The sequence below is a fragment of the Rhinoderma darwinii genome, chromosome 6 (assembly GCF_050947455.1).
Source record: "Rhinoderma darwinii isolate aRhiDar2 chromosome 6, aRhiDar2.hap1, whole genome shotgun sequence".
Taxonomy (NCBI): domain Eukaryota; kingdom Metazoa; phylum Chordata; class Amphibia; order Anura; family Rhinodermatidae; genus Rhinoderma; species Rhinoderma darwinii.
Window position 1 is genome coordinate 44,079,871 of NC_134692.1, and position 27,768 is coordinate 44,107,638.

A 27,768-nucleotide genomic window follows, 5' to 3' on the forward strand; every position below is an offset into this window, starting at 1 on the left:
TGACAGGACTAAAATACATCATACATCTTATATGACACACGACCGTAGCAATGTGCACGGTCATAATTTTCGGGTCGGCCGGCAGTGGAGTGTCACCCGAGAGCCGCCCGTGCACATGGCCGCGTCCATTATTTTCTATGAGCCTGGACCGCAGAACATGGCCGTAATAAGACATGCCCATTCTTTCTGCGGTCCAGGCTCCTAAGGCCCCATGCACACGAACGTGCTTTTGCGGCCGCAATTCCTCCGAAAATTCACGGCAGAATTGTGGCCCCATTCATTTCTATGGGCCCATGCACATGACCGTGGTGTCCAGGCTCATAAGAAATAATAGAATACCTATAAACTGTAGGGTCAATTAACACATTGTGATTTAGAGAAATATATATAAATTTTATTGAATATAACAACATTAATAGATGAATCATGCTGAGCATGAATAAAAACGTCCGTCAATTACAGAGGCCATATAAGTGACAAAAAATAGCAATACAATGAGTATATTAATGTACTGTAAGCCCAAATAGGCCTAACCAGAAAGATAGTTGCAGCTTCTATGTAAATAGTAACGTGCAAAATGCATCATATGTATAAAAGCAACAGTGGGAACTCTGCTGAAACTGACTGCAAATAGCTGGGATGTGACATCAAACACCAGCCTATTGCTAGAACTCAACATATAGTAACTTGCTGGTAAATGCAAGTGCGGTCAGTGATGATACAGGCAGTTTAAGCAAAGTAGTACACAAAGAATAGAACATGTAACATACCCATAGTAGCCCTCTGCAAGGAGAGAACGTCAGTCCCGACGCGCGTTTCGGCGAAATGCCTTCGTCTGGGGGTCATTTCGCCCACGAATTGCGGGCGGCTCGCGGATGACACTCCGCGGCCTGCCGACCCCGGAAAATCACGGCTGTGCACATGGCTACGGTCGTGTACATGAGGCCTAAAATCTCTAGTATCAGCGTCTGTAATTGGCTTTCCCAAACCATGTACATTATAGAAACATATCGTCATTAGGCTGTATTCACACACAGCATTTGCTTGCATTTTTCACAGCGTTTTTTTTTTCAGCTTAAAACGCTGTGACCAGATGTTACCTTAAAGTCTATAAAATATAAGAAAGCCTACATACACAGTGTTTTAATGTACAAAACGTTGCAAAATAATAAAACACCACTAAAACTAATTTATAAAATGCAATTAAAACCACTTGAAACACATTTTTTTTTGCATGCATTTTAAAATGCTGTGTTTGGAGGAGGTACGTACATACACAAAATACACAAGTGTAAAACGACAATTCTATTTTATTCATACATATAGGAAGCATTTTCTGATTGAATATTGATAAAATAATTTTATGAATTACCAAATCATCAGCCGTCCTACAATATGAGACACAATAAAGAGGATAACTGCCTATAACAGCTGCGTAGGCACATCACAAATATATTTTACAATATCAACATGCCCACTATTCATGCAATCCCTTGTGGATTTTTAGAATCTATAGGTCAATTGGCCTCTGATGTTCTTTTTCTGCAGAGTAATTAAAGAACCATTGCAGATAAAGGAAGCAGCAGGGAGATCTATAAAATAAGATTTCTTTCTTTAACAACTATTCAGATTCAGGTTATTTTAAGGTTTATTGGATCTCTTGTAAAGAGCTAATTACACTGATAACCTGGTTAATTTCCATTTTGCCACTTTCATTGAAGTGCCCTTTTAATGACGCTAGAGTCCCCCGAGCCATATTAGCAGTTTATAACTTTGCAGAGCTGCAGATTGTCCTCTCTTAAGCTTCGTTCACATCTGCGTCAGGGCTCTATTCTGACGTTTCCATCAGAATGTAGCCCTGACTGAAACAAATGTAAACCATAGATTTCTGTTTCCATCACCATTGATTTCAATGGTGACAGAACTGGGGTACATGGATTCCCTTTGTCTCAGTTGTGCAAGGATTCCGTCGTTTTGACGGAATGAATACGGTAGTTGACCAAGGTATATATTCCGTCAAATTGACGGAAACCCTTGCATAACTGAGACCATTGGCACCGGATCCATCACCATTGAAATTAATGGTGATGGAAACAGAAACCTATGGTTTCCGTTTGTTTCAGTCAGAGCTACATTCTAATCGACCTCCATTACAGCCCGTGTATATGCTTTTTCTCTTTTTAGGATCCACTCCTTGTTTTGGTTAAAAAAAATAAACGCATGCTAAAGCTGCACCAAATCTGCACGTGCAGAAAGCTTTATTCTTAGGCCCTATTCACACAGTGCAGTTTTGGTGTAGATTTTCTAATACAGTTTTTAAAGCGACAAACAGGAGTGAATTGTAAAGGTAGGGGAAGTATATAGGAAAGATTCAATTTATCCTGTTTTTTTTAATTCATGCCTGGTTGTGGCTTCAAAAACTGCACCAAAATTGCCCTGTGTGCGAAAATACCCTCAATTTTATAATTGATGTAAGTTTGCTCATATTTAGTATGTATGTATGTTTATGCCACTTTTACCGGCATGTATTAACTGCTTTTCGACATTTGACGCAACTGTACCTAGGAGGAGGAGCATGGAGCGGGCTAACGGGCTGAGCCCACTCCATACTCAGCAGGTGTTGGCTGTAACGGCTGGGATCGAAAAGAACTCAAATTCCGGACGTTTAACCACTTAGATGGTTAAAGGGACCACGGCATCTAAGCCGTTAGAGGTAACCCCCTCCGTCACCAGTGTGGCTCCTCTTATTCTTCGACCCCAGTCAGGCTCTCCATATACCCCCTTCACTGCTAACCTTGACACCCTCAGTGGCAGTCTCTCAGCAACCGCAGGGGCTGTTTAGTGCGGCATGACGCTGCACCCTCCCCTTTTCGGACAGCCTCACTTTTTTCCACACACAGGAAATGGCGTAAAAACAAAACACAAAGAACAAGGGAGGAATCAATTTTTTCCTAATTCCACCTCACAAAGAATTTTTTTTGCAGTTTCCCAGTACATCATAGGGTGCTATTAAAAAGTAGAACTTGTCCTTCAAAAAAACAAGCCTTCATACAGCTACATCCACAGAAAAAAAAGAAAATAAAATTATGGCATTTGGAAGGCGGTGAGAAAAAAAATTTGAAAATGAAAAAAAAAAACGGAAAATGGCTGCGGCAGCAATGGGTTAAAAATACAATTAATCGTGCAATTGCTATTCTGCAGTTCCCAAATATATTCCATACTATTTAATGAAGCACGCAGAATAGAGGTTGTGCATCTAGGAATATTGGATAGGGAAGAACAAACAGATTGCATATTGTAGGAAACACTTTTCACGCGGAAACCGGCCAAAAAACGGCAGACAATGCCTCCCATTGAGTTCAATGGGAGGGGGAGGCGTTTTTTCCTGTGAGCGGAAAAACCGGCTTGCGGGAAAAAGAAGGGTCATGCCCTATCTTCGGGCGTTTACGCCTCTCACCTCCCATTGACATCAATGGGAGGCATAAACAGCGTATTTCGTGGCGTTTTATGCCCGCGGGCAAAAGACGCCTTGAAAATCGGCGTGCAGGCAGAGGAAAATCTGCCTCAAAATTCCAAACGGAATTTTGAGGCAGAGTTTCCTCCAGCAAAAAACTCTGTGTGAACCCAGCCTTAGGCTGCGTTCATACTGTGCATTTTTGTTGCGATTTTAGGATGCTTTTTTTCTTTTGGGTGATGAACTCTCATTGAGAGCAATGGGAGTTTATCTGTCAAAGCAAAAAAAAAAAATAATGCATGTTAAAAACGCAACAAAAACGCAGTGTGTACCCAGCCTTATGATCCAGGCCTATGAGAGGCAATTAGCTGATTTGCATGTGACAAACACTTTGCAGCATAACAGCTGTTGACCTCAAACTGGATAAGTAACCGGATTCTTTGAATTGCATGGGAACCTGTCCACGAGTGTTGGCATCAACCATGATGTCATGAACAGATCATCTTGCATTGAGCAACGTAAACCATAGACTGCTTTTTATGTCCAGGAAAAAGGCAACATAAGGTTAGAAACACAATACTTCTGAACTTGATCACACATGACACATATGAATTACAACTTTGTGGGTGTTTGCAGGACATACATTGGTTTGATCTAAAACATTTGTAGCATACAATCACAAGAATTGCGGATTTAAAGTTTAGCACATCAGAACAATGTTATATTATGATATACTATAATAAAACGACAACTGAGCTTAATGCCCCATGCACACGAACGTGCTTTTGCAATTTCCCCAAAAATACACGGGAAAATTGCGGCCCCATTCATACCAATGGGGCCATGCACATGACCGTGGTTTCCACGTTCCGGGCATGGCCCAGGCGCCCGGACCGCAGAAAGAACAGGCATGCCTTATTATGGCTGTGTTCTGCGATGCAGGCTCATAGCAAATAATGGCCGCGGACATGTGCACGACCCGCGAATTGCAGGCGGCTTGCGGGTGACATTCCGCCCCCGGCCAACCCAAAAATCACGGCCGTGCACATGGCTACGGTAAAAAAAAAAAAAGCTAATACTTATTACAGTGGTCGTCAATTAACCACATTATAGGGGCATTGTATGTGGCCCTTGACTACATCCAAGGGCTGTATACTACAGTCAATGTCTCATGAACAGACGGAGAACAGAGGCATACTTCGCTATGGCAACGCCCAGGGGATATATGTATTGGCTTTTTTTTTTTGCCAACTCTGTTTTTCATAGTGGAGATTCCGATCTGAAAATCTGCACCACAATTGGGGGGAATTCCCTGCAGGTTCTTGGACAGATAACCTGCATGCTTTTATGCAGCATATCCGCCCTTTGTGCACATAACCTTTTGGCATATCTCATCATTAATGTGGTGGGAAGACCAATTTAAAGAGGACCTGTCAGCTCTGCTCTACTTGCAGTCCACATAAAATATCAATTCTGGATTTTTTTTTAGAACTCTCTCATTGTGCTGTTTATTGGTTATTCCTCCTGTTAAAATGATACGGCCAAATGTTTGCTGGGAGTCTATAGCATATTCTGAAAACGTCCACACATACAGCATTTTAGTTTCTGGTGATTAAACCCTTTCCCGCCGCAAACTGCGAATTCTGGGATGGCGATTTTTTTTCGGTTTTCATCCCCGCCTTCCAAGAGTCACGACTTATGAGGGCTTGTTTTTTTGCAGGACGAGTTGAATTTCCTGATGGCCATTCAAAGGCTGCAACGGTCACATGTGAGAAAACGTTATCCTAGGAGGCCCGCAGCACTGACACCAGTCCCGGGAGGAGTGAAGAGTCACTATGGGAGATCAGGGGAGCCAAGTTTTGACTTTATTTTATTTTTATCCCCTGATCTGGTGTCTGCGTGGCAAATCCGTCCTAAAGTCCACACCAAATCAAACACGATTTGGTGCAGAGTTTCTTCTGGAATTCCCTGCGGTATTGGAGTCAGATTTGCGGTGGAGCTCTCCGTTGTAAATCCAAGCAGTGCGAACATACCCTAAGGACACAGTCACACACAACAGACATCCATTACATTTCCACTTATTTGAATGTGGTTGTTTCTGCCGCAAGTGAATGGATTTAAGCAAGTTCCATTCAGAATATCGGAACTCATTTTCAGTTGCAGAAATTTTTGCAACAAAACCTGCCGCGTGTGAATTAACCCTAAAACTGACAGGCAATCTAATTATGCCATTTGTTAGCATGACCTACAGCCATGACAGGCCTGGGGCTTTGTTAGTCCCCGGGCTGCCATGGCAACCCATCGGTGCTAATAGAGGGAGCTCACTCTGTCTAACCACCTAGATTCTGAGTTCGCTATTGACCAAAGAATCTTTGTGGTTAAACAGCCAGGAGCGGAGATAACTCTCATTCTGGCCGTTGCAACGGGTCGTTGGCTGTATATTACAGCCGTCAACAGCTGCAGATAGTGCCGGCACAGAACCAGTGCCAGTGTCATACCATGTATGCCCATTTGCGGGAATGCACCATTAAAATAGACGTACAGTTGCATCCATTTGCAAAAGGAGGTGTTGTGCAACACAAAAACATTAAAAAAAAAAAAAAGATTCTTATTGGGCAAAAAGTAGTAAAAAAAATTAAGAAAAAAAAATATATAAATTTGATGTTGCGTAATTGTACTGACCTGCAGAGTAAAGTTGACATATAATTTATACCGTACTGTGAAAACCGTAAAAACAAAACTAAACACACAATGGCGAAATTGCTGTTTTTTTTCTATCCCTTCCCAATTTTTATTTTTTTTTTAAGTGTTATACAATACATTGTATGTGCCCCAAAATTGTAGCATTATAAACTACAACTCGCCCCTCAAAAAAAAACAAGCTTTCATGCAGCTATGATGACAAAAATAAAAGAGTTATGGCTCTTGGAATGCAATGATGGAAAAAGTACAAAAATTGCAGAGTCCTCAAGGCCAAAATAGTCCACGTTTTTAAAAAGGGGGGGGGGGGTCAAATGGTCAGTCGATTAGAAAGTTGTTCAATATCCTCGTGATACGCCATCAGTTTCTGTGATGGGAAAACCACTTTACAGCGGATCTGTCATTATGCTATGCTTCCCTATGTAAGGGCAGCGTAGTATGGGAACAGGTCCGCCCTAAAATTAGCCCACATGACAACGCCTTTTGGCTAATAGCAGCTAACAAAGAAGATTGTATTCGTGAGAGGAGCGATCTTCCCGTCTATCTCATGAGTGACTGACAGCTGCCATGTGTCTGTATGTAAACATGGCAGCCATCAATCACATGTGAGAGGTGTGGGGGAGTGCTATGAGTATGATGCAATTCATTCTGGTTACAATGCTACTTATACATGCTGACTGGATATTAAACTGTCAACAGGGGGTGCTAGAGAGTTATTGTGATCACCCATGATGGTATATGCTAATGCTATAACATTCTTCCCCTGATTTCTCAGGCATATCACACCTTTATTCATGCATTTCTCACCAATGTTTGTCATTATTTCTATATCCAAAAGAATTTCCTTTTTCGTTGTTTGCTGTAATTAAATTTTAACATACAGATGTTTGCACACGACCGTGTGCCACTCGGGCCATTTTTCACAGAATCCGAGTGGCACCCGATAGTTTTCAAAGACCCATTCACTATAGAGGGTGAATCAGGTCGGTGAAAACGGACACGACTCTCCGATTTGTGGAAAGATAGAACATGTCCCATCTTTCCACGGATCACGGATGGGACTCGGGCGGCACACACAGTTGTGTGCATTAGGGCTAGAAGAAGAGCTAGGTGGAGACATTGGAACAAGCTTGTTAGGATAGGAATCAAGATTATTAACATTAATTCTTGCTTACTTACATTTGATAAATTAGCAAAAATTTGGGGATAGATGGGAGGGAGTGTGACTGCAGGATAAGACGCATAGGTCTCTGTATAAAAACTGTACACACAAAACTAAAGAAGATTAGTAATAAAGACTATTTGCAAAGTTGCTTCGGTTTTTATTTATGATGCACTGTAGCAATACAAAACATGGTTGCAAAGTTGTACATATCCTTTAAAATGCCTGTCCAGTTTAGAAACCCATTTTCATACACCTTATTAAGGAATTCTGAGTTAATAAAGTGGGGTCCTCTGTTCAGGATCCTCATCTCTTGGCCAGAGTTGGCAGCGGTTTTCAGGAGTCTTTTACTCTGGAGGACCTATCCTGTCCTGCATTACACAGAACCCATTGCTATGAATGGGCACATTGTAATACTTAGTTTCCCCTGTGGTGGCAATGCAGGGAAATTAAACACTGAGTGGGTCAGCACACACCTGCAATGTGAAATTTATTTTCCGGTTCCATCATGGAAGCAGAAAACGGAATTAAAGCGGTTATTGTCCTGCTGGTCACCAGCAATGTCTAAAGAACCCCATTGTATATATAATAGGGTCCGTCAAGTTCTACCGAAGTGTCAAGTGTTTTGCCGAAAAAAATAGCACCAAAAACAGCTCTTGATTTTCAGACGTTTTTTTTAACTCTCGTTTTTCGCGACGTATTTTACGTCCGTTTTTGGAGCTGTTTTTCAATGGAGTCTATGAAAAACGCCTCCAAAAACGTCCCAAGAAGTGTCCTGCACTTCTTTTGACGAGCCGTCATTTTACGCGCCGTATTTTGACAGCGACACGTAAAATAAAGGCTCGTGGGAACAGAACATCGTAATTCCCATTGAAAGCAATGGGCAGATGTTTGTAGGCATATTAGGTGGCGTTTTTTCAGGCGTAATTCGAGGCGTAAAACGCCCGAATTACGTCTGAAAACACTGCATGTGAACAAACTTACACCTAAAAAAAATTGCCTTCAACGTAGATGTGAACATAGCCTTACTGACAGATTTTCCCACAGACTACTGCTGATCCCTGGGACACTTTGTGATTAGCTTATTGTCAGGAGACTCCTCTAACAAGTAGAGGTTGTCCAAAGTGGAGAACCCTTTTAAGTTCAGTTCTGAGCTCAGGGTCCACATCTGCTTGGCATGGAATATGTTTCTCCATATTTAAGATGATAATATATTACCAATTATTAGCACATTTATTAATATGCCCTGGTTAGTGCCCCAGTTAGAACCCCTTTGAGTAGGACGCGATGTCCATATTTAGTATTCACATGATTTCCTAAATACACAAATGTGTATATTTAGGTTAGAAACAAACATGTAAACTCATAACATTCAGTGATTTAGCGTGCGCACAAGAACGGTGCTATACTATGCCATGCCGCAGACCATTAATACTACAAATGCTAGTAATAAATTATACATGTTAGGCATCATTTACACGAGCGTAATATACGCGCGTGCGACGCGCGTGCTTTTCACACGTGTCGTACGCACCTATATTACTCTATGGGGCAGTGCAGACAGTCCGTGGGTTTTTCGCAGCGTGAGTGCGCTGCGTAAAACTCACGACATGTTCTATATTTCAGCGTTTTTCGCGCATCACGCACCCATTGAAGTCAATGGGTGCGTGAAAACCACGCAGGTCGCACGAGCTGCGTGATTCACGCAACAGCTGTCAAACTCTGAATGTAAACAGAAAAGAACCACGTGCTTTTCTGTTTACAAACATCCAAACGGAGTGTCATAATGATGGCGGCTGCGCGAAAATCATGCAGCCGCGCATCATACGGGGCTGTTAAGTGCATTTTGCGCACGCAAAACGCAGCGTTTTTTGCGTGCGCAAAACGCACACGCTCGTGTAAATAAGGCCTAATGCATATTACATTATCTTTGTAGTCATCTCTAATAGTACAATTACCATCAAAATATCATTGTACAGCACTTCGATGCCTTGAACACTGAACATTTTGTGGACATGTTTGACCATATGGACACATATGCCTGACAAAACCAACAAGGGTTAAATCTTTTCAAGTCTCAGGCTGCATCTAGTTAATGCTTCATGGACTATTGCCAGTATAATCTGTCCATTGCAGTGCTGGCGGCTCAGAGCTGCGATCCCTCTTATGTTTATGCACAGCTCCTCACTTGGCCTTATACGGTCACACACATGACATCATGAGAAGCAACTATGGAAACCCAGAGTGACCTCACACACAACACAAATGTTCCCTTCACATTGCCAAAATCTAACCAAAACCTTACATTCACAAAGAACAATTGGCATAGACATAAGGGTATGTGCACACACACTAATTACGTCCGTAATTGACGGACGTATTTCGGCCGCAAGTCCCGGACCGAACACAGTGCAGGGAGCCGGGCTCCTAGCATCATACTTATGTACGACGCTAGGAGTCCCTGCCTCTCTGCAGGACAACTGTCCCGTACTGTAATCATGTTTTCAGTACGGGACAGTAGTTCCACGGAGAGGCAGGGACTCCTAGCATCGTACATAACTATGATGCTAGGAGCCCGGCTCCCTGCACTGTGTTCGGTCCGGGACTTGCGGCCGAAATACGTCCGTCAATTACGGACGTAATTAGTGTGTGTGCACATACCCTAATAGTCTAATGAATAGTTTTTATTATGTACGTAACACCCATTTATCATTTGGAAGCATCACAATATTTCATATTTCTGTAATGATTCCTCCACTTTTTTTCTGTATATGATATGAAGTTAATATAATACAATACTTCTCTTATTGTTTGGGGTACTATGGCTTGCAGAGACATTTCACCTTGGAATGGTAGTACTGGCTCTGCATAAGAAATCTGTGACATCACTGCAGACAGAGGGGTGACAATGCTATACTCCACAGGTGAAAGTAAATGCAGCATAGTCACTTTATGGATGGAGGAGTTATAAAAAAAAATAATCCCGTTTTATATACAGTATCCGTTTCTTGATGCTCATTGGTATTTACAGTGACCAGTCCATTGTGACAAAATTATATTTTCCCTCGATGCATATGGTTTTGCTTGTGTCCAGGCGTTAGCTCCTTAACCATCAAAGTCAGTGAATATAAATCTTAAAGAGAACCTTTCACCTCCCCATACATGTGCAGCTGATTGCAGCATGTAATGGGGAGGGCTGTACAAACCCTGGGGCACTTTCCCTTTTTTTTCTACCTCGCTCCGTTATTTAGATATTTATATTTGGCGCCCAATATTTAAATAACCCCCTTGAATAGTCAACGGGGCGTGTACTGTCAATGGGGCGTGTTACTATGGCTGTGACACTGTCCAATCAGATATGGACAGTGTTACAGCAAGAGCGAGGAATGAGAGTGTGTGCGCGCGCGCACGCACGCACGCGCGCGCGCGCTCTCTCACTCTTCAGCTTTCAAGATTAGTCTTCTGCCGAACTGTGTGTCACTGTACGGACAGTATAGGCTGGGGAGCGCTTACAATGTCCATAGCAGTGACACGCCCCCTTGCCAATTCGGCAGAAGACTAATCTTGAAAGCTGAAGAGAGAGAGCGTGCACTTTCTCTGCTCGCTCTTGCTGTGACACTGTCCATATCTGATTGGACAGTGTCACAGCCATAGTAACACGCCCCGTTGACTGTTCAGGGGGTTATTTAAATATCGGGCGCCAAATATAAATATCTAAATAACGGAGCGAGGTAGAAAAAAAAAGGGAAAGTGCCCCAGGGTTTGTGCAGCCCTCCCCATTACATGCTGCACTCAGGTGCACATGTATGGGGAGGTGAAAGGTTCTCTGTAAGCATTTGACATTGGCCAACTAGTTGCGATTTTAATAGGAGGTGCAATGTGTAAAAACAGCTAAATAACGACATAATATTTAAAGGGACCTTATCAGATCTCAAATTCCAGAATAGCTTCTAATAAGGACACGTATCATGTAAGATATTGCTTTGAATAAATTACAATAGGTTTATGAATAATAAGAAATCTAGTTTTCATATAATGAGTAAACTGAAAGACTGTGGCATAATGACTGTAAGGGTATGTTCACACGTAGTCAACCAAAACGTCTGAAAATCCAGAGCTGTTTTCAAGGGAAAACAGACCCTGCTTTTCAGATGTTTTTTACCAACTCGCATTTTTACCAACTCGTTTTTGGAGCTGTTTTCATTGGAGTCTATGAGAAAACAGCTCCAAAAACGTCTGAAAGAAGTGTCCTGCACTTCTTTTGACGAGGCTGTATTTTTACGAGTCGTCGTTTGAGGGTATGTTCACACGGCCACATTTCAGACGTATACGAGGCGTATTATGCCTCGTTTTACGTCTGAAAATATGGCTACAATACGTCGGCAAACATCTGCCCATTCATTTGAATGGGTTTGCCGACGTACTGTGCAGACGACCTGTTATTTACGAGTCGTCGTTTGACAGCTGTCAAACGACGACCCGTAAATTTTACTGCCTCGGCAAAGAAGTGCAGGGCACTTCTTTGCCACGTAATTTGAGCCGTTCTTCATTGAAATCAATGAAGCACGGCTCAAGGTTTACGAGCGTCTCAGACGCCTCGTAAATTACGAGGAGGAGCTTTTACGTGTGAAACGAGGCAGCTGTTAACAGTCTGTCTTTTCACACGTAACTGCCTCTCAGCGTGTGAACATACCCTGACAGCTGTCAAACGACGACGCGTAAATAACAGGTCGTCTGCACAGTACGTTGGCAAACCCATTCAAATGAATGGGCAGATGTTTGCCGACGTATTGCAGCCCTATTTTCAGACGTAAAACGAGGCATAATACGCCTCGTATACGTCTGAAATTTGGCCGTGTGAACATACCCTAATAGATGCAGGCAAAGCAACTAATTTTGGCCCTGTATTGTAGGCTAATTTCCTAAAACTGGTTCTTGAAGGTGGTGTGTTTTGGACTTTGGAACCCCCCACACTTTTGTTTGTGTGACCCAGACTGCAACATTGGGTCTCATTTAGCAAAATTGTCTAACAGTAAAACTGGCCTTGTTGTCCATAGCAGCCAGCGCCCAGCTTTCATTTTTCCAGAGCAGTTTATGAAATGAAAGCTGCGTTCTGTTTTTTTGTTCTGGGCAACAAGGACGGTTTTACGGTTAGGGTATGTGCACACGGAAATTTTTTGGGCAGACAGAAAAAAAATCTGCGTCCAAATTTTTGAAGCAGATTTGAAAATACAGGCGTTTTTGACACTTAATTTTTTTTTGCCTTCTTTTTAATTTAGCAAATGTAAAAACTGCCTCAAAAACCGTTTAAAACGAACGGCGTGTTTTCCCCCCCACCTCCCATTAATTTCAATAGAGGTTCAAAAGCGAGGGTCTTGGACATGAGCGATTCTATCAGCGGTTGAATGAATGACCAGCAGAAGGTGTCCAATGGGGGAAAAGGGGGTTTAGTGTGATGCTGTTAAAAAGTCTTAACCAGGAAAAAGAGGTTGCCACATTTAGATTTGGCCATAGGGCCCTCCCTTCTCATTGTCCCTGATCGATCATTAACTCTTTCATGACCAAGGGTCAATGATACCCGAGTCCAGGCCAAATTTTCAATTTTTGATATGTACTTTAAATGATAATATCTTTGCAACCGCTTTGAATATCACAACTATTTTCACTGTTTTTTACAAGACTTTTGAGGCTTTCATTTCCTAGATTACATTAATTCCATGGTTTTAATTGTTTTTATGAGCAGATAAATCACAAAAAATGTGAAAAAAGAACAACACTTATTTGTAATACGACATGAAAAATTAACAACTGTCAGTTTTTCATGGCTGTTTTGCATCAGTGTGCCTCAAAATTTGAATCCATTTCCCGTCCGTCTGACCGTTTTTAACCACCATTTGCCATCCATTTTTCATGGGCGTTAATAAAATAAAAAATGGATGCATTTTATTAGTTAGGTTTTTTTTTGTCCCAACCCCCTGAAAACACGACAGTGCCCATGTAGTGTCGCAATACCCCTGTAGATAGTGCCACATAGCCCACTGTCGATCATGTCAGTGTCCACATAGAGAGTGCCCACTGTAGATAATGCCACAGTTCTCTATGTATATAGTGCCACAAATAGTGCCCTTGTAGATAGCGCCACACATAGTGCCCTTGTAGATAGCGCTCATATAGTGCCACTGTAGATAGCGCCACACCCCCTGTATATAGCACCACACCCCCTACAGATAGCGTGCCATCCCCCCTTGTAGATAGCACCAGAACCCCCCCTGCAGATAGCACCAGAACCCCCCCTGCAGATAGCACCACCTAAGCGCTATCTAGGAGCAGAATCCACGGTAAGAGCGCTCCTGCCGGGGATTCCGCTGCTAGAGGGAGGCCCTGATGTCCCTGTCCATATATGGTGGCGCCATCTACAGCGGGTGTGCTATCTACAGTAGGGGTGATGCTATATGCACAGGGGTGGCACTATCTACGAGGGGGATGGAGAGATGTCACGGGAATCCCCAGCTGGAGCTTTCTGTCCGGTGATTCTGATCCTAGAGGGAGCTTAGGTGGCGCTATCTACAGGGGAGTTGTGTGTGGCGCTATCTACAGGGGGTGTATTCTGGGGCTCACAAAGCCCCAGCAGACATGAGAGTGCAGCGCTGCTTACAACGAAGCCGAACTGTACTCATTAAACCCCGTTCCAGACTGCCAACGTTTATATATGTTCAAACTGCACGGGGCATCGGCAGTTTGAACGTATATAGCCGTATGGCTGTTGTGAAGTGCTGAAGCAGAAGATGGTCCTAAATGTGGCACAATATTGGCACCCTCTTCTGGTTGGAGCCTAAATTAGGCAAATAGAATCTTTTGAATGTCCCTAAATTGGTCACACGTGCAACGTTCTCGGAGTGACAAGATCTATACAATATGGATATAATGACATCCTAACCTATTTTGTTGAAGAACAATGGCAAACAGGACTTAGGCTGAATAGCTTCCATGGCCATGGTACTGATACATCTTCTGTTTGCTTGGGGCTAGGGCTCCGGTGGAATTTTACTACTACACTTGTGCGACCCCAATGTTGCCTACATCTTTTTCACTCATAGAAAAACATTAAGATTAACGGAATTATCCGGGAAGTGACATTTTTTTTCTTAGGGGCTGCAAATTAAAACAAAAAAACAATACTTACCTATCCTTGCCCCCAGGCGATCCAGAACTGTCGCTCCGGCATCAGTCCCGGTGCTTGTTTACATACACGTAGCATGTAACCGCTGCAGCCGATCAGAGGGCTCAGTAGGGTTTTCTGGTGACTAAAGCTATTTCTGGCATAATGCCAGAAATACAACATATGGTTGATTAGCCCTCTGATTGGCTGAAGTAGTCACATGCTACATGCATGTAAACAAGCACTGGGACTGCCGCCAGAGCGACAGCGCTGGATCGCCGGGGGCAAGGATAGGTAAGTATTGCTTATTTTGTTCTATTTATTTCATTTGCAGCCCCTTTGGCCCTATGTTTAGCACGTACGTCAGCAAAAACCCTGACATACACGCTAAACATGTCCATAGGGCTCAATTAACCCAACGGAGGACAAAAGAGGTCCTGTATACGCGAGCATATCTTTTTCTGGAGGATGGAATAGAACAGTAGACTACTATTTTCCATCCGGAGGAGAAAAAAAAAAGTTTACCGCACGGTATCCTTTTTTCAACATGGGCCCTATAAGTGACATATGCCACTGTATGGCATTCGTCCCAGGTATACATTTAGCATATAAGTCATGTGCTTTTCAGTATCCTTTCATGACGTATACGTTAAATGGAAACCATTATAGTCTATGGGTGACGTATGTCTAAAACGGACAGTGGCTTCCATCACCCATAGACTATAAATGTATGCTTTTGACTTATGAACAGGGTCATGAGATTTCAAGACATACATTTTTAACGTATAACATTTAACTCTATAGTGACAGATGCCACTGTTGAGACATCCGTCAACGCCTACATTCAATGTATACGGAAGCGTTTCCCAGTGCATATATGTTAAACGTCGACCAAAAAAGTGATGTGCACAAAGTCTAAATATTAATTTTTCCCTGCAACAGTCACACGACCAAAAGTTACCAAGGAACCCTGGCCTTAATAATCACAATAGATGGAAATATGGAACTGTTGAGTCCTAATGTTTATATTTGCTGACTTCTGTGACCTATACATTATATTCTTTACATGGGATATCTCTAGTAACCTTCTCCTCCCAGCCTGCTTGTCAAGAGGCATATATAAAAATAGCCAGGGTCGGGTGTGTCTGTGGGAGTTAACAGTAACTTTCTGCCAGTCTCTGAATATTAAAAATAGAATTCTTAGACTGGCTGCATACAGTAGGGAGGCACGCTGTATAATATAGGAGAACATAAAACTAACCTGACATTTAAGGTCTAAGTCTGGATTGATCTGTAGCAATTTTTGGTAAGATTCGACAGAGAATGTTCAATGTGTAAATGGTTGGAATGGTCAGGTGCCTTATATCTTATTATCCGTCTTATAAAAAAAAAAAAATCTGATCCAGTTATCATCAATGCTATAATCAGAATTCGTGTCCGGAAGAGAAACCTCATTATTAGGTATAGGAATTCCTTCTGCCACAATGGGAATTGTTTTTTGGATGGAAGTAGAAGTTGGGGTACAATGGACATTCAAAAGGTATATGCTGACAATTATCCTATTATTTTTGTCCAGCTTAAATTAGCCACACATTATACTTACTGTATTACATGGTTTCTGAGGAGGGAGACCCTACCTACCTTGACCAATCACGGCAGGGGCTTTGCTAGGGTCTTAAAAGTTTAGGGGCACAACCCCAAAGGCGTATGTTTTGCCCCTTGGAAAAAAACATTTTTTTTTATAACTTTTAGAATACATGAGAAATTTAGATCCGCTGTCCCTGGAAATGACTTTATAATAAAAACCAGTGCGGTGGAGCCTAGAACCACTATCCATTAATGTAGTGGTCAGTTCTGCTCGTCTGGCAAGGTCAGCCAATTTAGGCTTGCATTTTTACGTTCAGAAAACATGAATGAAGGGAAGCCGAGATAAAAATGTGGATTTATCAGCTGGTCGTGAATAGTCAGACATGGTACTAAGATCTCTCTCTCTAAGGCTGGGTTCACACGAACATGTTACGTCCGTAAAGGACGGAACGTATTTCGGCTACAAGTCCCGGACCGAACACACTACAGGGAGCCGGGCTCCTAGTATCATAGTTATGTACGACGCTAGGAGTCCCTGCCTTGCTGCAGGACAACTGTCCCGTACTGTAATCATGTTTTCAGTACGGGACAGTAGTTCCACGGAGAGGCAGGGACTCCTAGCATCGTACATAACTATGATGTTAGGAGCCCGGCTCCCTGCACTGTGTTCGGTCCGGGACTTGCGGCCGAAATACGTTCCGTCCTTTACGGACATACCATGCTCGTGTGAACCCAGCCTTACCCTATTACATCACTGCTCTGGACCTCTGTTGGACACAATCCAGTGGGCCATATGAGGTAAGAATCAAATACAGTCACCGGTAACAACCAGCTCCTGAATGAAGATGTGCAGGGTCAGCCACACGAAGGGTGCACGTGTCTCTAGCTCTGTGTGATTTTTTTTTTGTCACTGAACATTATTATTATGTAGCACAACTGCTTACAAGAAAGAGTCAAGCCCCATAAAACGTGTGATATACGTGATTTGACCATTGCAATGGGATGTTGGCTGTCATTCAAAGTCGGCTCACGGTAGTGATGGAATAAAATGATCCTGTGACTATTAGGGCAGATTCAGGCCCCATGCACACGACCGTGCCCGCAATCACGGCCCGCGATTGCGGGCACGGCCGGCCGCTGACTGACAGCCGCATTTTCGGGCCGTGCTCCCATACAAAGTATGGGAGCACGGCCCGCAAAATGCGAAAGAACGGACATGTTCCATAATTCCCGGAACATTTCCACGGCACTGACACCCTTCCGTAGTGCTACGGAAAGGTGTCAGTGTTCAATGAAAATGAATGGCTCCGTTTTTGCAGACCGCAATTGCGGTCCGTAAAAACGGAGGTTTTTTGCTGTCGTGTGCATGGAGCCTCAGACGAACGTTGCGTTTTTGCGCGCGCAAACAACGCTGCGTTTTGCGCGCGCAAAAAACATTTGACAGCTGCGTGTCATCCGTGTATGATGCGCGGCTGCGTGATTTTCGCGCAGCCGCCATCATAGAGATGAGGCTAGTCGACGCCCGTCACTGTCCAAGGTGCTGAAAGAGCTAACTGATCGGCAGTAACTCTTTCAGCACCCTCGACAGTGAATGCCGATCACAATATAGAGCAACCTGTTAAAAAAAAAAAAAAAGTTCGTACTTACCGAGAACTTCTCTCCCGGCCGTTGCCTTGGTGACGCGTCCTTGGTGACGCGCCTCTCGACATCTGGCCCCACCTCCCTGGATGACGCGGCAGTCCATGTGACCGCTGCAAGCTGTGCTTGGCCTGTGATTGGGTGGAGCTGTCACTTGGACTGAATTGTCATCCCGGGAGGTCAGACTGGAGGAAGAAGCCGGGAGTTATCGGTAAGTCAGAACTTCGTTTTTTTTTTACAGGTTCATGTATATTGGGATCGGAAGTCACTGTCCATGGTGCTGAAACAGTTTAACTCTTTCAGCACCCTGGACAGTGACTATCTCCTGATACCGGAATTTTTTTGCCGGGTTCGGACAAAACGAGTTCGGCCGTACCCGGTGAAGTTCGGTTCGGTTGTCCGGGTTCGCTCATCTAAAAAGACACTCCGTTTGGATGTTTGGAAACAGAAAAGCACGTGGTGCTTTTCTGTTTACATTCATCCTTTTGACAGCTGGTGCGCTGTTTCAGTCGGTTCGCACGGAAGTGCTTCCGTGCGACCTGCGTGGTTTTCACGCACCCAATCACTTCAATGGGTGCGTGATGCGCGAAATCCGCGGAGATATTGAACATGTCGCGTTTTTTGCGCAGCTGACAAACGCTGCGCAAAAAGCACGGACTGTCTGTACTGCCCCATAGACTTGTATTGGTCTTTGCGTGGCGCGTGAAAACCACGCGGCTCGCACGGACCGAATACACGTTCGTGTGAATCCCCCCTTATGGCGCGGGAATAAGCAAGCATAATGCATTAGGCCTCATTCACACGGCAGGGTTTCCCGGCCGGGTGCCGGCCGTTCATAAATCGGCCGGCACCCGGCTGCATTAGGAATAATAGACCCCTAATGGGGCTATTCACACGACCGATTTTTTGACGGCCGTCAAAAAATAGGACATGCTCTATCTTCGCCCGGGTACCCGGCCCCCATAGAAGTCTATGGGGCCGGGTATTACACGGCCATCACCGGGATGTGTCCCGAGTGATGGCCGGGTTTTCCGGCGCTTGCGCTCTATCTCCTCCTCCTCACAGCGCAGAGTGCATGTGAGGAGGAGGAGTTGATGCCATTCGGACGAATGGCATCGCTGTACACTGTGTGGCAGGGCCGGGGGGTACAGCAGGTGGAAGGGAGCGCTGCGCTGGCTCCCTTCCCCTGCTTGAAACGCACCCTGGCCCGGCGACACCTTAGATGGCGCCGCTAGCAGCTGCTACTACTGTAGCGACGCCACTATAGATGAAGGAGCGAATCCCCGTGTTTTCGGGGATTCCGCTCCTGGACAGAGCGCTTGATGTCTCTGTCCATATCTGGGCAGTGACATCAGGGGAAACTCCTGAAGCGGAATCCCCGAACACATGGAGATTCCCCTTCAGGAGTTGCCGCTGATGTCACTGTCCGGATCTGCCCGGCCCGGCACGGATGCAAAACTTAATGCAAACCGGCCGGGCAAAATGGCCGATTTTACCGGCCGACACTCGGGCTCGGGAACGACCCGGTCGTGTGAATCCCGCCTTAGAGTTCTGTTGCAAATTGGTCAAAAAAGGGGAGTATACGGAGTGCGTCAAAGTTATATTTTAGACACCTTTTACTCCTACCTTTAATAAAGGGGAGGGGTGACCAGGCTTCTTGGCCATCTGGAGCCCAGATATTCAGGATGGCAGCCCTGCATTTGCCACTTTCAGTTCAAGTATGTCTGGTTTGACCAGGCATTGGCTGGCCAACAGGTTTTTTTTGGTGCAGAAATTGCTCTATAGCTACTATAGCAATCATAGATTTCATGCACACACAAAAACATACAGGGCACGGCAGCGGTGTAGCTATCGGAGGTGCAGAGGCAGCAGTTGCACCTGGACCTCGGTGCCTGAATGGGCTCTGCCACATAAGAAGACACCAGTATCGTAATTTGAACATGCAGTGGTATAGCTAAAGGCTCATCGGCCCAGTTGCAAAAGTTCCGCTTGGGCCCCCCGCGCAACTTCTCTTCATGGCCACTGGCCTTGGCCCGCCTGTAACTTTTTGCTGGGTCTCTTAAGCACTGCTAGCCTCTTAAAAGATCAAGGGCACAAGCCCCAAGACATGAGATTTTCTATATATATATATATATACATATACATACATACATACACATATCGGAGACAGCACATCTATAAGACAAGTGAAAATTGAATACAGTACAGTTAAATCCAGTGACTCACAGGTGATTTTAGTAGTCGACTTCCCTTTGTTTGCTCTATCCGGATCCTCACCACCATGAAGACTGTCCAGTCACGACTCATCTCTGCACACGAGCTCCACATCCTGATGCTACTGCCAACCGCACCAATTAAACAAGAGACCAAAATTAATTGCAAAAACACCTGCAGACTTAAATAATCGTTCCACAAACTTCTGACATGTCATAGTGACATGTCAGAAGTTTTGATTGGTGGGGTCCGAGCACAGATTCCCCACCAATCGCTAAAACGAAGCGGCAGAAGCGCCCATGTGAGCTCAGCCGCTTCGTTTCCGTTTGGCTTTTTCTGGAAATCAATGTATCGGTGGACGGACTCAATACAAGGTCTATGAGCCTGTACTCCGATACATCGGCTTTCGGGAAAAAGCCGAACAGAAACGAAGCAGCTGAGCGCTCACACGAGCGTTTCTGCAGCTTCATTTTAGAGATTGGTGGAGGTCTTAGTGCTCGGACCCCCACCAATCCAAACTTCTGACGTCACTATGACATGTCAGAAGTTTGTGGAACGTTTAGTTACTCATTAACGACTTAATGTATTGCTACAAACATGCTCTATATATCTATCAGGGCGTAACACAAGCATTTTATGCTTCGAAATACGCCTGAAAACGTGTGGTGTAAACATGGCTTTATTGGTCGCATGTTTTTACAGTTTAAACACGTTTTTAATGCATGGTTTTAACTGGTTGCCGACACAGGACGAGAATGCTCATCCTGACCGGCGGGTACTTGGTGCATTAGGACGAGCATTCTCATCCTGTGTGACAGCCGTCTGTGCGCGCGATCGAGAGCGGGGCAACGGCTGTAATACACAGCCACGGCCCCGCTCTGACAGTGGAGAGGAGAGAAACAGCTCTCCGCCTTTAACCCATTGAACGCTGCGATGAAAGCTGACCGCGGAATTCAAGGAGAGGGGACTGCACATTGATTGCGTCACAGAAGATAACTGTGATGCGATTAAAGCCCACAACTCATATGGCCAGACAGCCCAGGGTCCATTGAAGGACCCTAGGGCTGCCTGAACATATTTCCTGTTAGGGTATACTGAGGTATGCCCTAACAACTGCCTGTGTACAATCAGTAACAGGCTAATGTACTGGCATATAGATCTATGCCAGTACATTACAGTTACAAAATAAAAATCAAAATAATAAATCCCTTTATGGGATTAAAAAAAAAAAAAAAAGTTAAATGAATGTAAAAAATTTTTTATGATAAATAAATTAAAAAGTACAAAAATTAACAGAAACACATTTTTTTATAATAAATAAACTTTTTAATATAGAAGTCCCAAAACATTAAATAATAAAGACATATTTGGTATCGCCACGACCGTAACAGCCTGTACAACAAATGTATAACATTATTTATGATGATCGGTGTATGGTGTAAAAAAAAAAAATTAAAACTGCTGCGGAACTGCTTTTTTTTCTGCAATTTCGCCAAAATAAAAATGTATAGAAATTAAACTATAATGTATTTGTACCAAAAAAATCGTACCTACATAAAGTACAACTCGTCCCGCAAAAAACAAATTCTCATACAACTACGTCGTACAAAAAACAAGAGAGTTATGAGCGTCGGGATGCAGAGGGAAAACTAAAAAAATTGCTCTGTCCTCAAGGCCAAAATTGGCCATGTCCTTAAGGGGTTAAACACGTTTCACCTGTAAAAACTGCACTACCAATAACCATCACAAAACCGGGGAAATTAACGTTAAACCATGTGCGGTTTTTGGGCTTTTGGCACACATGTGAATCTAGCCTTGCATCTAAAATATTGCATCTGCAATTTTTTGCACGTTTGTCACTCATAATGCTGCGGGCGCTTAATACATTTGCCGCACGCTCAAAACCAAACAACTGTCGGACATGAGGTAAAATACACAGAAAAAGGAGACGCGAGGCTTTACATCATTACACCAGCATACTGCAATTACACAACCAAAAAAAAACTGCGACACTTTTTCTAAACGTGCCCCTGTGTGTAGCCGACAAGCGACTGTATCCAGCAACTGTGGAACTAAGAAGCACGTCCCGGCGGCGGCGGCGGCAGCAGCAGCAGCAGCAGCAGCAGCGACTCCGCACACAGGTTGTCACGGGCAGAGCGTCCTCCCCGGGAGGTGTGATGTAAAGTCTCCAGTGTGAGGGGCGGGCGCTGAGTCACACAGAGGAAATTGCCGCCTGTGCACAGTTCCTGCACCTCCCTGCACCGTCGTAGCACCCGGGGGAGTCGGGTCACTTATTACCTGTGCAGCCAGTGAGGGTGAGCCGGGCCTGCTTAGCTGGGAGGAGGTGAGTCATCCGGCAGCTCCCATGACCACTCCTGCCCGGTGAGAGAACGGCTCCCCTGTCCCTTCCACCTGCCCGGGATTACTCAGCTGATCACTGGGAGGCTTCTCAGGAGGAACAAGGTCCTTCAAGTGTGAATGAGAGACTGTGAGGAGGCAGGAAGACGCGGCCATGCAGGATATCTCCGACTGCCTCAGCCCTGAGGCTCAGAATGTGGTAAGAGACCTGCCTGTCCTTCACTATTCGGAGCTGTCTCCTGTCAAGTTGATGTAGACTCCCTCCCTCCAGCTGTGTCTGTGCCAGGGAAAGCTGGGTGACCACAATACAGCAGCTCCTACACCCAGCTTTCTCAGAGTCCTGAGTGGCAAATCTGCTTAGTTGTTCAGACATCGCCTAAGCCCCATAGGGTTCTGTAGATCTTGTTTGCTTTAAACTGTCCCAGTTTTTACCCCATACCCCTTGGTAGCCTTTTCATTCATGTTTTCCGGGAAGCAGAGTGACAACTCCTGTGTGAGCTTTAATGTAGGCCATACAGGTTGTCACCCAGCTTCATCAGAAACAGATACAATTTTTTTACCAACTTTACAGAATACGACATCTCCTCCAGTTCTCATATTTAGCTGTTTTTCCCTATTTTATATGGGGATGTTGTTTGATCCCAGTTACCCCTCACTTTCTTGTGATCTTCATTGTCCTGGTACCTCCGTGCCGGCTTGGAGTGTGGGCAGCTGTATAATAAGTAAATTCCCCCTGTGCTAGATGCTGCAATATTTTTTATACAGGTGACAGGGTGGATTTTGATGGGCACCGTTCTGGAGGGCACAGGCAGGTGGAGTCCCGTGATCTCCTTATAATGGGGTGTAAGTCATAGTTTGTGGACTGGGATATGTCTCCCAGCTCAGGCAGTGACAGAAGTTTTTAGTTTTTTTGCCACACTTTAACATTGTTATATTTTGTCAGTGTTTTTGTGGTTTCTGCTGTATGATGGTGCGCTCTCCTCTTACCCCACTGCTGCTCTCTTAGTTTGAGTAACAGGAAGTTGTGACTGCAGCAATGTGCTCGTACAGGATAAGCAGGCAACCGTTTCTGTGCTGTAGCTTTCGGCATGATTTCCCATAATGATTTCCCATCATTTATCCTCCAAAGACAGGCTGAGAATTGACAATATTTATGTATAAAGCTTTATACAGGCCCATGAGATTTTTACGTTATTTTCAGACGTTTACTAGCAATGTTTCATTTTGCTGCATGTTTTCTCACCCATTTTCCGATTCTTATTATTCAGTATTTATATACCACCCAAAACTCCATTGCTCTGATTATAACCTTTCACATATTACTCAGTTGGGGCCATGGTTCCTAAGAAACATATAAAGTCAGAACAGTAATAACATCAGTTCAGAATTTGACATATTATTGTGCCAGCCACAGAGAATGACCAATTTTTGTGCCAGTCAAAAAGCACTGACCATAAAATAATTAAATAACAGTCCTCAATAAGAAGTTACTGCTACACCATTGAACTGTGCCAGCCATAACGGTTCCTATGCAAATGTGCCAGCCAGGCAGTGCCAATACCACAGTGCCCCAATAATACCACACACTTATCATGGTCCTCTATTACTCCATACACCTCTTCCAGGAGCTACATAGGAGTGGGCACATAATTGTAGCTGTCATCATTTCTTGTGCCAGTCGAAGATTGAGAAAGTCAGAAAGGGAAAAAAGGATCACAGATGTGTTGGCTGACAAAATCAAGGACACGGTCACAGAATTTTGTTATGGAATAGGGGTGGGTGGTCAGAAGTCGTATGGAAAATGCCACATTGTGGCCACTCTGGTTACATAGAAATAGATACATGCAATACAGTCCAACGGGTATGCACAAATTCAGTATCCTCTCCTGTAAAAATAATAAAATGATCTGGGAAAGTTGTGCGGCTCTAATCGCATATAAGTTACATTGTGTGGCGAGACACTGGTGCACATTCCGCAGTTAGGAATGTATACAATCACATATAAGATGAGAGAAGACCTCCTGTCCTTCTTACCCTGGTCTTGTCCACTATGTGTTGTGTGTTTTGTTGTATATCCTGACATCTCAGCGGTGACACTTGATGGCACACGTGGGTACACTCACAGCTGGGTGGAGTACTGTTGGCAGCGCTGTTTAGTTTTTTTTCTTCTACACAATGACTGAATCACTGCAGTATAATAGCAAGACTATTATTACTTTGGTATTTAGAAAATAACTATGTAAGTAACGTACTTTATTATCTTGTTCAACCGCTACAATGTATCCAATAAACAAAGCTTGCCTGCTCATAGTCATAATAGTGGTCGGTCAGGTTCATACAGGTTTCTAACACCAGTGTCTGTAGCCACTTGTTATGGAGTCCTGGTCTCAGACGCTTATGTATGTGTTGGCATTAAAAAACAAAAACATCAAACAGTAGGTTGCATGTGAATACCAAAAAACTTTGCAATATATTATTAGAGGAAAATGGCATTCTTCTCACCTTCCAGGAGCCTCTAGTTTGCCCTTTCCCTACCTGTTCAGAAACGTCTTCAGTCAGTATAAAACACTTCTTTGTTAGGGGTTAATTTACATGAGACTTTTTTTTTTCTCAATACAATTGCATGCAGTCTCTAGGCAGTCTTCTGAGAGCTAAGTACATTAGTAGCAGCATAAAATCTTTTCTGTCCTTATAGTTTGCTACAATATATCATCATAGGTAAAATAAATTTAGGCTCTGTTCACATTGTTTTCAGGAAAGCTCCCGATGTACACACTAAATGTGTCTATAGGCTCCATTAGCCCAACAGAGGACAAAAGAGTATCCTTTAGGCGTGCGTTGGGCTGGTATATACATACTACGCTATTCCATCCTGAAGGATCCCGCAAAAAAAGTATACCGTGCGGTATACGGTTTTTTTTTAACATGGGAGTCTATGGGTAACGTATACCACCATATCACATACGTCACATGCATATGTTTAATGTATACGCCATGGGCTTTTAATAACCTTTTATGACGTATATGTTAAACGGATAAAGTAATAGTCTTTGGGCGACGTATGCATTAGACAGATGCTTAGCAGTGGCATCTGTTACCCATAGACTATAATGGTATTTGCTTAACATATGCATCATGTCAAAACAGTTAGTGACTTATACGTTTAACATATACCATTAAACTCCCTGCGTTTGACGTATACAGCGTTTTTTTCCCCGAAGTATACGTTAAACATAAGCCACAAACGTGATGTGCACAGAGCCTTAGTCATCAGGCCAGGATCTAGACTGGATACAATTATACCCAACTCTCCGCTGTCTGCAGGACTAGGTCTGTATGGGTTTTCAGCCTCTACATTTATAGAAGAATGCAGAAACCCCAATCCATCACCAGCTTTGAATTTAGTACAGAGCGAGATAAATCACATCTCCAGAAGCCAGTCCAATTATTTTTTTATTATTTTGTATCCAGGCAACGAGAACTTTCATAATTAATTCCAAAAATGACCAAAAACTAAGTAAGATGACAGCAAATTTCTTCCTGAGATTTGCTCTGCTAGGTTAGTATTGTTGCTGACCTACAACCAGTGACGTAGCTATGGGGGTCTCAATGGCCGCAATTGCTCCATACCACGTCTATCCACTGTTACTGTAGTAACTGTGGCCTAGGTAATAAACTACATGGGCCCTGTTACTACAGTAACACTAAAGGGGGCACGCAGGTCGGTTTTCCAGTTGCCCGGAAACCCACCCCCCTGTGACCAGGGTTGGAGGTTCTTACATACTATTAACGTCGCTAGCATCGGCCCGGTGCCCCGGGTGACTGCCACATTCAATTGTATCTGTGTCCTCAGGAATCAGATACACTTAAATACTATGGCAGAGAAAGGAGCTTTCACTAGGCTAAAGCCTACGTTAGGCTTGCAGCTTATAAGACGCTGGGCCAGGATCCCTACACAGACTAGCATGATGATGTCACTTGATCATTCTGGCCTACGCAAGGGTCCCATCTCAGTGCCTCATAGGCTGCAGGACTGAGGAGACTGTGGAGCTCCATTCTTTGCGGGAACGGGGCTAGGTGAGTATATATATTTTGTGTTTGGGGGCATCCGGGCACTATCTTCCTGGGGGTCTGTGTGGCCCTATGTACAATGGGGGGGCTGTGTGTCACTATGTACAAGGTGGGGCTGTGTGGCACTATGTACAAGGGGGGCTGTTGTCTGCGGCACTCACTACTAGGGAGGGGGCTGTTGTGTGTATCACTCTCTACTGAGGAGGGGGCATGTCTGCGGCACTTTGCAGTAGGAAGGGGGCCTGTGCGCGGCACTCCCTACCATGGAAAGGGCTTGTGCGCGGCACACTCCGCTGGTTTTTATGCTACCAGTAGTGGTCAGCACGTACCGCCTAACCCTTTTTTTATTAGAACTTGTAATATAAAGGGCTTGGCTGGTGGATACATGCAGACCAATACTCGTGTAAATACTACAGGGTAGCGGGAACGTGACAAACATAACTTAGTTTGAAAAGGATGCGTTTAGAAACCCCCATTTAAAATTCCTGCGTTTGCCCCTGACCGTATACTTACCAACTTCGATCCTTAGTTGGGTCCGGGCACAGCACAGGTCCTAACACCTTTCAGCGTTACAATGTTATGTGCACCGCGCATGATGTTGTGACGCTGAATGGTGTCAGGACCCGCACTGCACCCGGAGCCGAAGCAAACCCGGCTCAGGATCGAGGAGGGTAAGTATAAGAATACTGTCCACTGGGTCCCTGTATTTAAGCCTACCATGTGGTTGGCTTAGATACAGGGCCCAGCAGACATGATCACATGTCTGCTCGAAATAAAGAGAAGTTGGTGGCGGAGGCCCAAGAAGGACTATTGCATCGGGGCCTATGAGCCTTTAGCTACGCCCCTGCCTACAGCTTATAGTTGGTATGCCACATGCCCACTTGTGAAAACGTTCAGTAGACATTGGCAACTCTGTCCTCTTTTGAATTTTCAGGGCAGAGGTGGACATTATGTGGCCTGCCTAGAGCATCTACTTGTGCAGTGCAACTCTAGTCACATCGTGCAACTTTAATATTTCTTGAGTAACTTTTTTTTTCCCCTATAGAAGATAAACTCAGCAGTGACTGTTTCCACTAAATCTATGCAGTGCAACTGCTGGGCGACATTGGCGGATAGCACAAATGTCATGTTCCACTAGAATATCTGCCCATTTCTAGCACTCCGGTTATAGTCTCCACGTGTGTCACTACTTGTGCTTGTCTTGTAGCAGATGCATTGAGTTGGACGTATTGTGGCATATTTACCAATACTGGTGTACCACTCCGTAGGATGTCCCTGCATAAACCTGTTGTATAATACTTTGCAAGCAAGAACACCATTTGGAAGCAATGTCCCCTTTGTGGCAACAGTGGGCTTTATAAATATGGTTTGCTTGTTGAATTATGTTTTTCCATAGGCTATAGTCACACGACAGTGAAAAAAAAT

General features: G+C 44.1%; 1 protein-coding gene across 8 annotated transcripts in view; it reads left to right on the forward strand.

The window, feature by feature from the left end:
• Positions 1 to 27,768, forward strand: part of LRRFIP1 (LRR binding FLII interacting protein 1) — a 105,524-nt gene that overhangs the window by 18,513 nt on the left and 59,243 nt on the right. Inside the window, exon 1 of one of the 8 annotated variants that reach the window (XM_075829616.1) lies at positions 22,024 to 22,471. The exons of the other annotated variants lie outside the window; for them this stretch is intronic. Coding sequence (XP_075685731.1) covers positions 22,427 to 22,471 — 45 coding nt within the window. The 5' untranslated portion in view covers positions 22,024 to 22,426. Of the gene's footprint in view, positions 1 to 22,023; positions 22,472 to 27,768 lie in introns of those variants that run through there. 8 annotated transcript variants of the gene reach the window in all.